This window comes from Nomascus leucogenys, chromosome 23 (assembly GCF_006542625.1).
Source record: "Nomascus leucogenys isolate Asia chromosome 23, Asia_NLE_v1, whole genome shotgun sequence".
Classification (NCBI taxonomy): Eukaryota; Metazoa; Chordata; class Mammalia; order Primates; family Hylobatidae; genus Nomascus; species Nomascus leucogenys.
Genome location: NC_044403.1, coordinates 18,936,261 through 18,955,304, shown reverse-complemented (window position 1 = coordinate 18,955,304; position 19,044 = coordinate 18,936,261). Strand labels below are relative to the sequence as shown.

Below are 19,044 nucleotides of genomic sequence, written 5' to 3'. Positions count from 1 at the left end.
TTGAATTGCATTGTGAAGTTCTTGTAGTGTGTTTTTCAGCTCTATAAGGTCGATTATGTTCCTCTCTATACTGGTTATTTTGGCTGGCTGCTCCTGCATTGTTTTGTCATGTTTCTTAGCTTCTTTGCATTAGGTTACAACATGCTCCTTTAGTTCAGCGAAGTTTGTTTGCTTGTTTTCATCCACATTCTGAAGACTACTTTTGTCATTTCAGCCATCTCAGCCTCAGCCCAGTTCTGAACCTTTGCTGGAGAGGTGTTGTGTTCATTTGGAGGAAAGGGGGCACTCTGGCTTTTTGAGTTTTCAGTGTTTTTGCATTGATACTTTCTCATCTTTGTGGGCTTATCTACTTTTGATCTTTAAGGTTGCTAACTTTTGGATGGGTTCTTTTGTGTTTTCTTTTGTTGTTGTTATTGTTTTTTCTTTGTTTATTTTTCTTTTAACAGCCTGGCCATTCTTCTGTAGGGCTGCTGTGTTTGGCTGGGGGTCTATTCCAGACCCTAGTCACCTCGGTTTTTCTAGTACCTGAAGGTATCATCAATGAATGCTGCAAAACAGCAAAGATGGCAGCCTGCCCCTCTATCTGGGAGCCCTGTCCTGGGGGCTACTGACCTGTTGCTGGCCTGAACGTGCCTGTACGAGGTAGCTGGAGACCCTGGTTGGGGTCACTAGGAATGAGATCAGGGACCTGCTTAAAGAATTGGTCTGGCTGCTTTTTGGTAGAGCAGCTGTGCTATGTTGAGGATCTCTTCAGCCCCCAATCCAAGGCCTGCAGGGTGGACTAGCTGAGATGCCCAAACAGCAAAGGTGGTGGCCTGCCCCATCTCGTGGGCACCCCCATTCCAGGGAGAAATTAGAACTCTGTTGGTCATAGAACACGGGCAGGGGTGGCCAGGGGCCCCAGCTGGGAGGCCCTGCCCAGCAAGGAGGAATGGATCTTGCTCCCTTTTATAGAAGCAGTCTGGCCACACCTTAACAAGACAGTCATGGAGTCCTGGGGAACCATCCCTGGCCCTGTCAGCTTGGACTCACCAAAGCCCGCAGGCTGGAATCGCTGAGTCACCCAAACAGCAAAGATGGTGACCTGCTCCTCCCCCTGGGCACCCATCCCAGGGAGAAATCAGACCTCCGTCCATAGAACATGAACAGGGTAGCCAGAGGCCCTGAATGGGAGGACCTGCCCTGCAAGGAGGAGTGGATTGGGTTCCTGTGTGAAGAAGCAGTCTGGCTACACCTTGACAAAACAGCTCGGCTATGCTGGGGAGCTGCCTCTGTGCTGGTCAACTTGCACTCTCCACAGCCTGCAGGCTGGAATGGCTTAGTTGTCCAAACAACCAAGGTGGTGGCCCACACTTCTCCCTCAGGGAGAGATCAGAACTCTGTCCATAGAAAATGGGCAGGAGTGGCCGAAGGTTCCAGATGGGAGGTCCCGCCCATTGAAGAGGAATGTTTTGGGATACTGCTTAAAGAGGCAGTCTGGCCACATTCTGGCAAAGCAACTATGCTGTGTTGGGGGGATCTTTCCTTGTCTGGACCGTTTGGATTTGCTGAGTTGACCAAACAGCAGAGATGGTGGCCTGCCTCTGTCCCCCGGGTCTCTGACCCATCTCAGGCAGGCTCCACCCTGTTGCTAGTAGCTGGCTGGAACTCCAAGCCAGTAGATCTTATCTTGTGGGGTGCCGTGGAAGTGGGGCCCACAGACTCACACTGGCCTCCTGGATTCAGCTCCCTTCCTAGGGATATATACGGGTCTCCTACCTTGCCAAGGATCCCAAAGCCAGAGTAGGTAAAGCTCCTGGGTCTCTGTGTGTGCCTCAGCAGCTGCTCTGCTGAGATTCCACACAGCTCTGTGTGTCAGACCCAAGGCCCTGTGGTGTGGGCTCACAAGGGAATCTCTTGATTTGAGAGTTGCAAAGATCCGTGGGAGAAGTCTGGTTTCCTGGGGTCACACATTCACTCACTGCTTCCTGTGGCTGGGGTTGGGGGTTCCCTTGGTTCTGTGTTGCTCTCAGGTGGGCTATCGCCCCACCCTGCTTTTCTATGTTCTCCGTGGGTCAAGCTGTTTTCCTGATCAGAGTCACTGCGAGTACCTGGATATTTCAGTTGGAGGTGCAGTATTCACTTGCCCCTTTCATTCCTCTCTGTGAGAGCCAGGTACCGCAGCTGCTTCTAATTGGCCATCTCTGCCCCCTCCCCATCAGTTTCATTTCCAGTACATCACACAAACCATAGCAAAATAAAATATGTAATACATGCTTGTATTAGTTTAATTACACTTAAGATTATGAGTCACAGAGACGCTTAGAAAATAATAGAAACTCCTTCTTTCTTTCCTTTATTGTCAAACTCTTAGTTACCTATCTGCTTCTGACCACATTTAATTCACAACTCAGGGCTATGGTTTTGACAAGACCTGAAGAATTTAATCAGTTATCCAAAAAAGAAAATCCAAGCCCTAAATATGCCTACCCCAAATATATGTTATCTGTGAATATTAAGGAAGAGTCAAGACGGAGGCTTAAAATGCTAGACAGTTGCTCCTTAGTTAATGTGACTTCTGTGACTACTCACCCATGTAATAACATAGTTATAATCATCTTATTTGCCTACTCTCACATACTCATTCTGTCTTTCCTGGGGTGCCTAAATTCCTTCAGTCTGTTTCTGTATCTTAACATACTGTCTAACCCTCTTCCTGTCCTGAGTGGAAGGGGCTAACAACTGTTTTTATGAACAGAAGTATTGGCTCTGTGTATTTCTCCCATTTAGGCATAGATAAGAATCATAGGATTTTAAGGTTTGAAGTTTCATTTGGCCTGACCATCCTTTCCAGGAATTCCCTTTTCTTTGTCCCTGTCAAGTGGCGTTTCCGCTTGTCCTGTGATGATAAGCTTACTCCAGTAGACATTTTCCAATGGAACTTCTCTCTTAGATTTTTCATTCATTGAACCAAAATCTTTCTCTCTGTAATTTTTATCCTTTGTTCGTAGTTCTACTCTTAGGGTAGCATATCTTTTTCCTTTTCACATGTTAGACCTCTGTAGGTTTTTACCTTGAGGCACACATGCCTTCTCTGCTTCAGATCAAATAGTATTCATTTCTTTCACCATTTGTCATGGAGCTTAGTTTTAAGCCCCTTTCCTTTTTGTATTTATTCTCCTCTAGATACAGTGCCCCTGGTCTCCAGAGTCCATCTCTGGGCTGTAAAATGGAGCCATGAAATGAGCAGGATATATATATGACCACACTAACTTAAGAGATACATGCACCTAAGCTTTCTAAAGGGAGAAGTGGGTTACATGAAATTATGGTGTGAGAAAATGTTAAACAAATGAAAGGGTCTGCTCTTCCAATTTTGGCCCTCTTTGGTTCCAGTGACTGGGGCACAAGGACAAGACATGAAAAGAGATACTGAAAATCAGTCCCAATTAGGTTTAGAGAAGTATAAGTGGAGATGAAGGGGATTTACATTTCATGCCCTTTCAGGAAGGAGTAACCATTTTAATACATCCTTCTCAAAGAATGCATGTTTAGTGGAACATCAGCCAATGATGAGTTGTGGAAAAAAAGCAGAGTGATGCCATCAAATTGGGAACATCGAGAAGCCTTCATTTTAGTGCATCCACCCATCCTAACTTACTCTGCAGGTCGTTTTGCAGTTGAAGCCATAAGGAAGGCAGTTTGTCACTTCTTTTTGAAAGCCCAGGTTTGTGTGTACCAGCATTAGCAAAGCCAGGAAAGCATCTTTAGTAGATCCACTAACTGTGCTATGGGGTGGCCTCTCATGAAAGATCCTGGAAACCTAGAGGCTTATGAATATGGATACTAGAAAAACATTGTAGACTGTGTAGGGCCATTCTAGAGTTTGAATATCTAAAGACTCACTTTATCATATCAAGGTCTTTTTTAGCCTCTACAAGTAATATCTGTTTTTAACATGAAGGAAATAAATCATGTCATGGTTTAAAATTGCAAGGTATGTGTATACCAGGCAGCACAGACCTAAATTATGACTTTGAAGTTTTCTCACTGCAACATTTACAAACCCAGTCCAGCTTGTGGAAAACCATGGACAGATTTTGGTTTGACTCAGGGTCTTCTTTTCATCTTCCAGGTCACTGAGTGCAAAGGAAAAAAAAAAACCCTGTAAATATTTTTGAAGCACAGGTTTATTTTTCCCTCTTGCAAAATTAAAATTGAATTATTTAATTTTATCCAAGGGAACTAATTTGTTCTAGACAAGAGGACGACTCTCTACCACTCAGAAATGCTTTTTAGACTGATTTCATGTTACTTCTGTGACTTTTGACTTTGTAATTTCCATGGAAGTCTTATTAGAAAATGAAAGATGATTGCAAAGGAGGTTTTCATTCTCAACATGTTTTCTAGCATTGCGGTTGGGTCTTCTCTTTTCTATATGGTTTCAAGTCTGATCTGTTTGCACACATTGCTGTGTGTCCCTAGTCTTCCCTTTGCAAAAAGACTTTCCAAGCTTCTTACCTTTAGTAGCAAAGCGTGTGTTTAGATATTGACATTTGAGTTCCAGTGCTTGTTTTGCTTTTAGTGACTTTAACCTACCTGACTGTTCCCACACCTCTTGACTACAAACAATACTGTTCCTACTCCCCATAGATGCAGTCAGAACCGGTGGAAATAAAGTGTCTATGTGACAGCACTAAAAGTAAATACGTTTTTAAAAATGAGACGTTAACACTATACACCTGGGGCTGCTATAGCAGACTCATGAGTAGAGTCTGTGTGAAGAATTGGGTGTTTACTGAGCTGGGTCAGAGGAAGGTTATACTGCACTGAGATTGTGTCTCCTCTTTCTCTCATTGCAAACACACATGTACACCCACACACCTCATCTCTATTCTAGGTCCAAGTCTGCAACTGACATTCTAGTGGTTAGGCCTAGTGTGCTTCTCCTTCAATCTAGTCCTGGACAAATGCTGGTTCTCCAGGAGCTAGTAATTCTGAGGGGTCCAGATAAACTTCATGTTTCTCTTCATTTGGGAAATCTCTCAGAAACCACGTTGTTCTGGGTCTGTTTTTCCCTTATATTTGGTTGACAGCTTGAGAAACCTGGATTGCTGTTCAGCCAGCAAAGAACCTCTTTATGAGTTGGTAGCCTAGGTTGCTACTTTATAATATGATCTGAAAGGTACTTGGAGGCCCATGCTCCAAAGAATCTTGTTCCAGAGCTTGTTGGGCTAGCTTTAGGGTCACTATTTGATGCCAGTTTCTTTGGGTCAACATGGTTCTCTCCAAATTCCATTTTTACAAAGCAGACATTTCCTTGGGAAGACTAAGGCAGCTTGTTTTGGTCTGTAGGTGGGGAGGGAGTAGACAGAAAAAGAGACACTAGTGTTAAATTAAATGAAATTTGGCCTAAGCCTGCCTCCATATGTAGCAAACTGTAACCTAACTTAATATGTAAATACACTGCAATGTAACTTGCAGTTAGTATATTCTTGTCATGACTAATTGAGTTTTGGCCAATCATAGCAGCTGAGCTTTCGCAAATCAGGGCCTGTAAACTGCTTAGACATGTCCAAATAAGGCAAATGCAGAGCTGTCACCAATCAGGCTGTTTCTGCACGTCACTTCCTTTTTCTGTCTATAAATACTGCCTGCTCATATTGCTGAATGGAGCTTTCTTAACCTTTACTGCTTCAGAATGCTGCCTGATTCATGAACTGTTTCTTTGCTGAAATAAACTCTGCTGAATTTAATTTGTCTAACTTTTTTTTTTTTCTAGAATGAGAAAGTCTGGATGATTAGACAAGTTTTTTTTTTTTTTTGGTTGTCGTAGTTCTATTTCAGACTGACCTGATGTCAGGCCCCCTATGCCAAAGCTCATGATAGAACCTGCCTAACATGGACTCAAAGCTCTAGGATGGGGAAGAGTGAGGAAGCCTGGCCTGGGAAGTGCAGTAAATAGCATTGCATACAGGACACTGCATCTGATTCACTGTAAGCTTTTGATGAGCTTTCCTCTACCTTCTGTCCTTTTGGTCCAGTTAGCTGGTTTTATACTGGATAATATATTAGCTAATCATTTTGCATCACCTGGCAACTTGTTAGGCATTTTGAATAAGGGAACAGAGCTAGCAGGGCCAATTGACTGACCATACATAGCGCATGTGACAAATTTATTGGCTTCCTAAATCTGCATTGAGATTTCTGATGTAGCAGACTAGACTAATGAGGATGCATGTGAAACAGCAGTGAATACAATTAAATTTGAAGTGAATTTTAGTGCCAAGCACTTCTCCCTGGCACTGCCTTCCCAGGCCTTCCCTCACCCCACCCTTTTGGCTCTTCGCTGTTGATATGTCTGTTTCTAATCCCTATTGGTTAACATATTTTATTCAAAGGCATACAGAAAGGCATTGCCATCAAATTTTCAGGAGATTCATATCTCCAACAGATAGCTAATAAAATGAATGATGATATTATCTCAACTATTGAATTCAACAAGATGACATTTAGATGGTGATAAAATACACTTTGCATTTAGATGATAAACTGTGCTCACAAGTACAGTATGAGGAAAGATGTGACTTGCTAGTGCTTTATGTTAAAAACACCTGAAGATTTTAACAAAGCCGTTGGTGAGAAGCAACTATGAGAAAAGCAAATACAGTCTTAGATTCCTCATAGATGCAATAAGACTTGGATCATGAACAGTCATAATTAGTTGCACTCCAAGACTATCAGAAAATGTGTTGTGCTTCACATTGGGTCCTGCAAGACAGACACTGATAAATTAGGATATAATCAGAAAAATATGCATGGGAGTGTGAAGGTATCTGAGCAACATATCCAATGTGGAAGACTGAAAAGAAGAGCAGAGAGATGAGTGAGTAGAATAGACTCATTCTGTTTTGTTTGAGAGAGAAGAATTAAGGCCAAAATGTTTAGATTGATTCAATATACAAAAACTAGGGCATCATGTGGCCTAGAGCGCTTCATAACACATGTTTGCAAGTACAAACTGAATGACCATCTGCTACATTGGCCACATCATATGGCATAGAGTAGGCATATGATAAATATTTGTTAAATGTTACATACATGTAGGTGGAATGCTACGAATGCTGTAGAAAGAAATAGTGGGAAGCTGGGCTTGATTAATGGTTCTAAATAGTGTTCTGCAAGATTTTGGTCAGTGCCCCTTGAAAAAAACATTATATTGTCAAAGTATCTTGCAAACCCCTGTGCTTAACAGACTCAAACATATTCGTTTACTTATGGACCACACAGAAGATTTGATATATTACATTTAGTATATTAAACATATATATACACATATATATATTTCTAAGAGGAGATATACAAAGACAGTAGAACTTGTCTGGGCATAGTACAATTTTGGCAGCACACTGGACTGGAGTATTATTACTGGAATACTTGTTGGGGGAACATCGAACTAAATTTGCTTTATATTTTTTCCAATTCTCTTTTATGTTTTCAAAGAGATGGATGCAGATTGCCCATATGCTTCTAGTAAACTTTGTAGTTCTAGACCCATCTTTCTGGATCCTGTGGCTGTTCTATAGAAATTTGTTAACCAGGATAGTGAAAAAATTATCTCCTCTTTTTCAGCTCTGTAATTTCTTCTTTGGTATGCTCTTGTGTTTGAAGTCTAATTCACTCCTAGGAGTAAGTACCAACATTTATGATTTTCTTGGAATACTTTTATAATACAAAATTATTATCTTTTAGGCCTTTCCAAAACTCCTCCTAAGGAGGAAAATTCTCTCTCAGAATGTTTAGAAAACATCAATGTACGCAAATTATTTTCCTACTTTATTGATTATAGGTTTGTGGTCACAAGGAGTAATCGTTATCCTTAGATGAAATGGGTAGGGACAAATTTCGTGTATTGCTCTACCCAAAGTAAAGGAGTCAGAGGGTTTCTAGGCAAACACCATAAAAGTCTCCTGTATTAACCAAATGAGCAAAGAGCACATTTCTTGAACAGTATTTTTCAAAGCTTAACCTCATGTTTGAACAACCCCAGATGACTTACGTTTCTGGCTTTCTTAATTGTTGGTTAGCTTTCAATGCCTGAATTCAGAAAAATTAGAGATGGAAAAATCCCCCAACAGGTCACCCAGCTCATTTCTTTAAAGGAATTAACAGATGAATCTCATAATGTAGTCCCTGGTTTTAACATTCTTGAGGATGGGCCGGGGGTTTCATTTTAAATTCAGAAATATTGGGGCCAATTTCAGTCCTAGGATGAATTTAGAGACCACCAAGAGAGGTTACTATATCCTACTTCTGCTTTCCCATTACTCAGAATGTGTAAAGTCATAAACTGAGCAGTTAAGTCATGATAGATCTTGGCTTTTCAACATGGAGCTGGCAGGGGAAGGGTAGATAAGAAAGATGCAATCACAAGACTGAAAAATGTCAGTGTCAGGGGAAGAGTGCTAGGTGTTTATATCCCTGCATTGACGAGTTTTTGGATACAGGCTGCTTCTGGAGAGAGATGCAAACTGGGACAAGATGACTTTCTTCAGCTAAGAGCAGTTTCAGGAAAGAGACTCAGGCAGCTGAGAAAACGAGTGCCTCAGTCTGAAGGGATCTGGGCAATGCATCACATCATTCATTACACTTACCCATCATACTTAAACTTACTTCATACAAACTGTTCCAGAAACAGCTTCTTCAAGATTCTGATTGGTCTAATAGAGAGGTTCTAGTCCTACTTTCCTGGATACTGTGGTTGTTTTATGCAAATGTATTTCCCAGTTTTAGTGTGACAACTATCTCATTTTTCCCAGCTCTATAATTTCTCCTTTGGTATATTCTCATGTTTAAAGTCTAATTCACTTGTAGGGTCAAGCCAGAACACGTACGAAGGTTAGTGGGACTAATTATAGCCTGTGTTGGTACAGATAGTTGCAAGGCCACTGCTAATACTCATTGTTTCCCTCTTAAAAACTACCCATTCTAGATTTTGCTCACTCATAGCGTATCTGGTGGTCTTGGTGTCTAACTGGTAAGGGAGTTAGAGCACCTTTCTGGAGAGTTGGGAGCTCCTGGACTATGCTCTTCTAGACCATGGCTGATATATCTGTCCATTTACTACCATGATTGGGCACAGACATATCAAGAGATGTTACAGTGGTATCAGATTCACTTTCCCTCCTTCGATTGTATAATGGAAGCCCTACCTCCTCCTGATGAAATTACCTTCTCCTGATGTCAATTACCCCTGTTAGGAAGCCCTACCTTCTCCTGATGTCAATTACCCCTGTTAGGAAGATGACTCCTTCATTTGCTGCCTGGCATGAAGGGCCCAAAGTTACTGTGAAGCTTTAGAACGTAAATGAGACTCTTCCTGTGTTCCATGGTGAAAATATTTCCTCTTTCTAAACCACAATTTCCAGGCCTATAGATTGGAATTGTAGGGATTTAAAGTATAAATTCCTCATATGGCTTACAAATGATGACAAGTAAGGCCACTCCTGCTTCCACACCTTATTATGGGACACATATAGTCTACCTACTGGGGACACAGCCCTATGCAATGCTTGGTAGTTTAGGGTATGTAACACATCGTGGATTAAGGTGTCTCTTTCTTGCCAGTGAAGCAGAGTAGATTAATGTGTTTTGTTCTGAACTGACATTAATGGCCAGGGATACTTACTGGTGGAAGGGACATGGCAGAAGGTATATCTAGGAATAATCAGGTGGGTAGCGATGTTTGGGTTCCAGAGGAGGGCCAACTAGGATAAAATAGAACCCTAGTTCGTAAATAGAGGCAAATATAGGCAAAGCAGAGGCAATAGAGGCAAAGTTTCAGGGTTCCAAATCAACATGAGTTTAGGATAGAATTCACTCTCATTAGAGTTCTGTATTATGACAAGGAAGCATTAAAATTGAAGAACTGATGGAAAGGCTACAATGATGGATAATTAAGGACATCAAGAACTTAAGGTACATATAGCAACAGATTATTTACAGATTCCCTCCATTGAAAGGGTAAGGGTACATGGTGCTTGCATATATTTTACTACTACCCCTCCTCCTAGTACTACTATATAAGAATTTAAGTTTAGCTCCATTCTAGTATGAACTACTTTGGCTGCAAAAATTTCAAACCCAGTTGGTTACAAAAATGAAGATCATTAATTTTCTAGTCTTTTGAAACTGCATGCTGCTCAGCATAGGTAGCCATGGCCTGGTGGAGGAGAGGAAGAGTGAAGTGAGTACAAACTAGCCAGTGCTGTTTATAATGTTTGGCTATGAATTCTGCCCGCTCTTCATAGGCAATTATAGATGCTTGAGGTGTAAGTGTGACTCTCCAAAGAGTCATTGTCTTGCCATTTTTAATATCCAGACTATAGTAAAAGTACAATACAATAGAAATAGCTAACAACTATTGAGTGCTTACTACATGCCAGGCAGTATTTTGTGCACTTTACATGTATTAATTTGTTTAACGTTGACAGCAACCCTAAGATAGGTGCTGGAATAATCTTATTTTACCGATAAGGGAATTGAGGCCCAGTGAGATTACTTAACTTGTCCAAGATTGACACATTCTCAGTGGCAGAGCTGGCATGAAAAACTAGGAGGCCTAGCTACAAAGTACTTATTCTTAGACACCCTTCTAAGATGCACATTGCTTTTACGGGTGGTGGCAGAGTAATCTGCTTATGTTTAAACACTCTTTGGTTCTCAGGCTAAATTAATCTATGGAAAAACCTTACCAAGATGAGCAAAGGGGAAGAGAATAAGACCTGTAACATGTTACTTTATGTGTCTTAGTTCTGAAAAACAAGGATATATCAAAAAAAGAAATAATAGAGCTGAGATGGTAGATAGATAAAATTTTGACTGAGGTAGAAACTACATTAAAAATAGCTTCATCAGATTGGAAAGTGTAACTATACACAATGGGAGGCTAATAAAAATATATGGGCTATTTGTACACAGCTCTTTAAGAAACTGGCTTAAAGAATTAGATTTTATGAGGTCACTACAAGTAAATTTCTCAAGAAAATAGAATTACTTGCCCTTGGGACAGTCACTTAAGTCACTTAGATTTTAAGCTCTCAAATTCTTCAACTGAAAAATGAGGGGATTGAAATAGATTATTGCTGAACCTCTTGCCAACTCAAAAACTATAAAACTAGTGTTATGTAATGAATAAAACAAGCTGGAGCGAGAAGATTCTGGAGCTAGAAGATGCTGGTTGACTATTCAGTATTTACCACCTGAATGATTGTCACAGATTTGGTTCTCTAGGAAGTAGACTCTAAGATTTAGAGACTTGTGTGTGGGTGATTTATTGGGGAACAACACATGAGAGGGGTGAGGCAAGTAGGGCTAGCCAGAGTGAGCATTTGAACTGTGATGTAACTGCAGTATATGTCTCAGCCAGTTTTACCGGGGAACTCTTGAGGTTGGGATCACTGTTTAAATAGTCCTGCCTGTTTTAATGGACTTTTAGCTAAGATGGAGTCTAAGGAACTAAGGATCCCTCTAAGAAAGGGGGATTTACCTTCCCTTCAGAAACAACTAAAAAAACCAAACACCGCATGTTCTCACTCATAGGTGGGAATTGAACAATGAGAACACATGGACACAGGAAGGGGAACATCACACTCCGGGGACTGTTGTGGGGTGGGAGGAGGGGGGAGGGACAGCATTAGGAGATATACCTAATGCTAAATGACGAGTTAATGGGTGCAGCACACCAACATGGCACGTGGATACATATGTAACAAACCTGCACACTGTGCACATGTACCCTAAAACTTAAAGTATAATAATAATAATAATTAAAAAAAAAAAGGCAATACATGTGAAAAAATGTCTTTCAAGACCTTGGACAATAGGCAATTAAAGATGGCGTTCCTATGAGATGGAAAACAGAGTAAGTCCTGTGACTTCTCCAGCCTATTGCCTTAAGGGAGTTTCTAGGCCATGGCTTAGGGAGAGGGAACCAAGGTGGAGTCCAGTGGGCATTTTGAGTTGAGATGGAGTTGAGAGTTCTAGAAAAACGCAGTGACTATATTTCACATAGCAAAATACTGCAAAGGAGAGAGTGAGAGAGATCCCTGGATATCAGTGGAGGGCACTCTTGTGTACACACAGAGAACTGATTGGCATATGTGTGTGGGGAGATTACCATCCAAGAGGAATAGAGGAAACAGTGGCTGCTGTTAACTCAGGGCTACGATTATTGTCATGGGACATTGGGCGCAGTACTCAGAAAGGTCTTGCCTCAGAGTGGGGAAATAATTAGCCTTAGATTAAATACTGATCAATTTTATCCACATGATTTAACTGAATCCCAGAGCAAAGCTCAGGAACACATACAGAAACAGAAGAATATCCAGTACACAAAAAGGTAAAATTTACAATGTCTGGCATCAAATAAAATTAAGCAAGAATGCAGAAAAGTAGAAAATTGTGATTCATAAGTAGAATAATCAACCAATCAAACCAACCCATAACTGACATTATGTTAAAATAGTTATTGTAACAATTAAATGTATCAAAGACATTTAAAAAGATAAGTAGAGGCGTGGAAGATATGAAAACATCCAAATCAAACTTCTGGTGATTAAAACCACAATGTCTGGGATGAAAAATACACTAGATGAAATTAATAGTAGATTAGATATTGCCAAAGAAAAGGTTAATGAACCTGATGACACATTAATAGAAAGTGTCAAAAATAAAACACACAGAGAAAAGCAATTTGTAAAAATTAAAATAACATCAGAGAGTTGTATTACTTCAAGTGGTCAAATGTGCATGTCATTGGACCCTTTACAGGAGAGGAGGAGTGAGGGATCGAAGTATTTGAAAAAATAATAGCTGAAAATTTTTCTAATTTTATGCAATCCAAGAAGGTCAATAAGCCTCAAGAACAAGAAAAATCAAATCAAGATAGGTCCAAATCAATTTGGTCAAAAGCCCTAATAAAGAGAAAAATGTTAGAAGCAGCCAGAGATAAAAGATGCAGTATATACAGTGGAACAAAGGTAAGAATTACAACAAATTTTATATCAAAAAACTGTGCAAGCTAGAATTCAGTGGAATATCTTAAAATAATTAAAAGAGACGTGGCAACTTGGGATTCAATATACAGTGAAAATATCTTTCAAGAATAAAAACAAGCATACAAAACAAAGAATCCTGCAGACCTGAACTATAAAAAATGTTAAAGGAAGTCCTCAGGCAGAAAGGAAGTGACACCAGATGGAAAGGAGAATGAAAAAAACAGGAAATGAAAATTACATGGGTAAATATATGAGATCTTTTCTTTCTTTTCTTTTTTATTTTTCTATAGAGACAGAGTCTCACTCTGTTTCACAGGCTGGAGTGCATTGGCATGGTCATGGCTACTGAGATTACAGGTGTGGGCCACTGTGCCTGGCCTGGGATATTTTCTTATTATCTAAACTTTAAAATAAATTATTAAAATTATTTAAAGCAAGGATAGTAAACATGTAGCCTGGAACCTATAACAAATGTAGAAGTAAAAATATAACATATGTAGAAGTAAAAAATAATTGGATTGTTTAAACTACATATAATGTGATTATTGATATGGTTAAGTCTATAAACTATTATTGACAGTTTTTGCCAATTGGTTTTATTTGCCCCTTCTGCTTTCTCTTTTCCTTTTCCTCTTTTTTCTGTTCTAGATTATCTTGATTCAGAAATGTTTTTGACTTTGATGCATAAGAGATGAAAAGCAAATGAAGGGAGCCCTGTATTTGCCACAATTTACAATAGGAAAATCCTGGAAAAAACATACCAGATTCCATTCACGGATTCCAAGGTAGAGAGGGTTTAGATAATTTATGGCTGAGTGAGTGCCTTCTAAGCTTCCATCTTCTTATGTAGTTATTTTTCTAATCAATACTAGATATGAGATGAACAGAATCTCCTATTTTGGGTAAGGTGGGCCATGATTTAAATATCTCAGTATTTTCCCAAAAGAAAGCAGATTTACAAGATGAAAGTATCACACCAGAAGTTTATTATGGAACAATCACATATGTTGACTCTCCTTTGACCCTCACTGCAGTGCACTTTCATTACTTATCAATCTGGGGGCAGGAAAAAAGGGGTGCAGCCAGACAAGAGAATATACAGGAAACAAGCATTGTATATAAGTCTATGTATTTCAGTAATGCTGCTACAAGGGGATACAAAATCAGGTGCCAGCCTCCAAAAAAAAGGAGATTTTTTTTCTTCCCCCAATCTCATTTGGCCCCTCGGCGCTCCCTGAAGTAGCGATTATAGGCAGCATTGTATCCATAAACCATGGCGTAGCGTTCGCAAAGTCTGTAGTCATCACAGGCTTCCCTATTGAGCTCGTGGACAGGCTTAGAGCGTTCTCGGATCCTAGAAAGTGGAAAAAGAGGCCAAAATTGAGAAGCATAAAGTGGAAAAATACAAAAATGGAAAAGAAGAAGAAAATATTGGAGAGACTTTCTCTCCATGCCCCCCTATATTAAGAGATATTTAAAGAACAGGGAGAGGCTGGGTGCGGTGGCTCAGGCCTGTAATCCCAGCACTTTGGGAGGCTGAGGTGGGCGGATCACTTGAGGTCAGGAGTTCAAGACTAGCCTGGCCAACATGACAAAACCCCATCTCTACTAAAAATACAAAAATAGCTGGACATGGTAGCACGTGCCTGTAATCCCAGCTACTTGGGAGGCTGAGGCACGAGATAGTACCACTACAATCCAGCCTGGGCAACAGAGTGAGACTCTGTCTCAGAAAAGCAAACCAACCAACCAAAAAAACCAGGGAGGGAAGGCAGAACAGATTTTTTTTTTTTTTAATGAAAATAGATGTTTTCTTTCTGTCTTCCTTTCTCTCCTCCTTCCCGCTCCTTTCCGGATCTTTCCCCACATAGTTTTCTAATAATTCAGTTGTTTTCTGTATATTGTTTTTAAGTTTTTTGATTTTAAAGATACAATTAGAAATAATGTATATGATGAAAAAGCTGTTTCCCACTCCAATTCAGATCTGTGATCTACACTGGGAAAAATGACCGCTCCTCATGAAGTTTTGTTACTGACCTCTCTTGGACTTTAGCTCTCCATCTCTGCTGAGGGGATATGAAGGTATTTGCATTTCTCCTGTTAATGAAGGGATCTTAGAACAGAAAATAAATAAATGCAGTTTTAGTGACACATAGCTGAAAATATTTCCGTGAATATTCCTTGACACAAATATATTTGAAAGTGCCTTAACTTCTGCAACTCATATAAACAGAGATTGGCAAAATTAAAGGAGAGTATAAAGTAGATTTCATTAACTTCCTGATCAAATGAAATCAGTAATCAATCCATCTGTCTTAGAGACTTGTCATATAGGCTTTGTTGGTTTTGCCTTCGGATGATCACTTTGCCTTTCTTAATTTCTGTATTTCTACTTGGTAGATTTTAAATTCCTTTTGAGGAGAAATTCTCTGTCCTGAGGATTTATGAAGCATAACTCTAGATTGCCAGTACATGAACAGTTTAAACACTATAAAAATAATGAATAAATTAAAAATGAGAGTGATGTGCCATTTCCTCCGATGCTCAGTCTTTATAAGCCCAGCTATTCAACAGCAATCAGCTGGCTGGGTGTGGTGGCTCATGCCTGTAATGCCGGCACTTTGGGAGGCTGCAGTGGGTGGATCTCTTGAGGCCAGGAGTTCGAGACCAGCCTGGACAACATGGTGAAACTCTGTCTCTACTAAAAATACAAAAATTAGCCAGGCATGCTGTTGTGGGCTTGTAAACCCAGCTACTCGGGAGGCTGAGGCACGAGAATTGCCTGAATCTGGGAGGTGGAGGTTGCAGTGAGCTGAGATCATGCCACTGCACTTCAGCCTGGGTGATAGAGTGAGACGCTGTCAAAAAAAAAAAAAAAAAAAAAAAAACCAAAAAAACAAAACAGCACTCAGCTTAACGTGGCGCCTGTGGTCTCCCAGCTGACTTGGCGTCCAACTCTGTGCTTTACCATTTGTCATTACTCCTCGTTTTCCATCTGTGCAGTTGACGTGGTGCCAATTTAGAATTTCCAAATGAGATTTTATGGCTTCTAAATATGTTGCCTGTAGCTTAAATCCCATATTGCACTACTTCAAGCTTAAAAAATTACTCCTTTGGCAATTTTTATAGTCATTAGATTTAAAAATTTACTTTAGTTTTCCAAAAGAGGCCCCCTTTTCCCTCCCTGTTATATATCTTTCCATCTTGTTTATTTAAAAATAGGAAGAGGTTCTTTAATGCAAGGGATTTGAATAAAGAAGTTAAATATTCACTTACTAAGTTCATAAGATTCCATGCTTTCATGTGATTCTGGAGTTAAAAAAAAAAGATTCATTATATCAGTATTTATCAATGATTCATTATATTATTATTTATCAATTTAGACACTGTGATAGTTTAAATACAGGGATGGAAGAAGAGGAAAGAGTCTAAACATGAAGAATATATTTAGCAGTGTGGTTATTACAAATTTCAGGAATTTAGGATTTATGAGGTTTTTCTGTAGCTCTGGCCTTGCTGTGGGTATCTCTATATTTTAGTTTCTCTGATGTTGAAGGAGGGAGTGGCCATTTTCAGCTAAAATTTCCCAAGGGCTATGACGTCGTCAGACAAGCAAAATACGACACTTTAAGTGCTGTACAGAAGTCTCCAGAGAACCTTCTTCTCTGGTTTATTCAGACCCTGTTTGAGAACAGGGTCAAAGAGGATTAAGAAGCATCCAGAAGACAGCCAGGTTTCTCCAGGCAAGAGAACTACAGGGCAGTTGCTCTGCTGGGCTTACTAGGACAGATTTCTAAGAGGGTTCCGAAAGCCTCTTAAGAACCTGTGTTAAATTGGCAGCCACAGAAACCACTGGCTCCAGCTGACAGCTCACTCTGGGCACGATGCCAGTTCAGAGAGAGAACTGAAATGATATCAAAGCAGAAATTTTCTTCTTTCTGCCACTCTCCTGAGCACAGCAGGTAAATTTTGGAATAAGAAACTTCTATTAATATTTGCCAGCAAGTGAATTTTCTTCAAAAGTTGAAAAGGAGGTGAAGAAATCAAATCCTCTGATACAGAAAATTTGTAATACAAGAGTGACAAGCATAATCTTTATGGTTGTTAATGTAATTTAAATTTAAAAACAGTGAAAATATCCAAGTAATTGAAGCAAAAGACTGAAATAAGTAAATAACTTTGCTTCAGATTTCCTTTTATAAGCTTTGAACAAATGCAGGCATATTTAACAACATATAGAAAACAGGCAAAATTTATTTTCTGACAACAGAAGTTATGAAAATGATTCTTTTCTAAAATTCTTTTCATGTAAAACTTTATTTTTAAATTAATTAACTGAACAAACATAGTAAGTTCATGAGATTGTCCAGTCCCTAGAAAGGGCTATACTTAATACTTCACAAGAAATTGGATTTTCTCAAAGGCAAATGGTTTAAACAATACCCTTAACCCATTGATACCAAAGTCTAAATAAATATCCTTAAAAACGAGGATGCAGGGGGCTGGGAGTTTGATATCTTCTTTCTGTAATATCTGAGTTTCTTAGAGACTTACCACTGAACAGGTTTGCCTGTTAAGTTGCACAAGACTCTGGATATTTAGGATATAAAAAAGACTTAATAGAACAGATCAGTTTCTGTGGAGACTGGGAAATGTGAAAGTAATGGTACTTTAAGATTATAACAGAGAAAGGGGGAAGAAGAGGAGGAGGGAGAGGAAAAATAGAAGTAAGCCAAAGTCAGAGGCAGAAAAGTAAATACAGAGAAATGGGAGAAAAGTTTCTCACCATAACACAAAGTTACTACCGCTAAGGCGGCCAGGATGGTGAGAAGGACCAGGCTCTTCATGGTTTCGTCCTGCAGGTCAGGCTCAGGGTCTTGTGTAGCAGCAGTAGGGAGAGAGGCTCCTATGCGATGTTAGTGGAAGGCTGTGAAGTTTTTATAAGAACCAGAGCAGTTGAGAGGGGAGGAACCAGTGGGAGAGGGCCGGAGAAGGTGGGGAAGGGTTGGCACTGAACTAGCATTGGAACTTTTCCCAAACAGTCATTCCTTCCAGATATTATCTACTCTGAGTGGGCAGTTTTCCCTCACTCCTGGACCTGACTGTGCTACAGCAGGATGCTGCTCTGGTGCAGAAGTTTTGGCCATCGTATGCTTGGGGACAGACCTGGGCAAAAGCCCACAGAGGAAGTGGCCACGAACACATGATCTACCCTCCTGGCCCTGACCGCAGGCCTTTTGGGTTTGGTCCACAGACAGAGCCCTAGTGTTCTGTTTGTTACCCTGATTGATTGATGAGAGGTTTTGGGGGAGGAAGGACTTCACTTTCTTTTCTTTTCTTCTTTTTAACCTTTGCCTCTTCTTCTAGGAGGACTTTGCTTTCTATGCTGATTATAATTTAGACATCTTCCCAGTAGGGCTGAATCCTAGACCAATCTATCAATCCCAGACTAATCAGGCATTTGCCTGGGGATATGCATCTTTGGCATTTTTCCAAGGGTTCATCAGGGTGGAGATATCTGGTGCCCCATGAGTTCTGTTTCCTTAATCGACACTGTTGTAACTTGCCCATCCAGTTTTGTGACATTAGTTCAAATCTGTGCCCTAGTCCTCTCTTAGGCAGTGTATCAGTGGTGGAAAGTGCAGCAAGGATAAGAGGGTACTGTTCTCTCATTTCTGAGGGCGTTGTCTCGATAATTAACTAACTTGATAGACTTTTTAGTGAGTAGCAGATGAGATGCAAGGTACTGTGCTAGGTGCTGTGGGGGATGTACAGACAAACAAGACACCTCCCTAAGGAGGTAAGTAATAGCTACTTACTATTCACTTTGCTCTTTTACTGTAATGTATCCTCAAGCACAGGTTTTTTCACTACACCATCAGGCCCAGAATACTAGCTTATTTTCCACAGGAGGATTTCAGTTTGATGCCTCTGGTTATCTTGTATAGAGAGCTCTTTTTTTTTCTTTCTTTTTTTCCCCTTTCTTTTGCAATCACAAAATCTGTCC

At 40.1% G+C, this 19,044-nt stretch overlaps 1 protein-coding gene across 2 annotated transcripts; it reads right to left on the bottom strand.

Moving 5' to 3' along the window:
• Positions 1–14,000: 14,000 nt before the first annotated feature.
• MGP (matrix Gla protein) lies at positions 14,001–18,018 on the bottom strand. 2 transcript variants are annotated; one of them, XM_003265543.4, is made up of 5 exons: positions 17,824–18,009; positions 16,912–16,986; positions 16,314–16,346; positions 15,075–15,150; positions 14,001–14,391 (listed from the first exon to the last, which is right to left on the bottom strand). In XM_003265543.4, the coding sequence occupies exons 1-5, from the start codon at positions 17,882–17,884 to the stop codon at positions 14,250–14,252; spliced, it is 387 nt and encodes a 128-aa protein (XP_003265591.1). In that variant the 5' UTR covers positions 17,885–18,009; the 3' UTR covers positions 14,001–14,249. The 2 variants fall into 2 exon arrangements, with proteins under 2 accessions (XP_003265591.1, XP_003265588.1); XM_003265540.2 differs by lacking the exon at positions 16,912–16,986 and having other exon boundaries at positions 17,824–18,018.
• Positions 18,019–19,044: the final 1,026 nt, after the last annotated feature.

Coding starts and splice junctions, on each gene's coding strand:
- MGP (XM_003265543.4), bottom strand. CDS start 17,884: ATGAAGAGCCTGGTCCTTCTCACCATCCTGGCCGCCTTAGCGGTAGTA. Junction 16,347..16,911: donor GAACTGGCATCGTGCCCAGA/GTGAGCTGTCAG, acceptor TTTTAACTCCAG/AATCACATGAAAGCATGGAA. Junction 15,151..16,313: donor CATGGAATCTTATGAACTTA/GTAAGTGAATAT, acceptor TTCTGTTCTAAG/ATCCCTTCATTAACAGGAGA.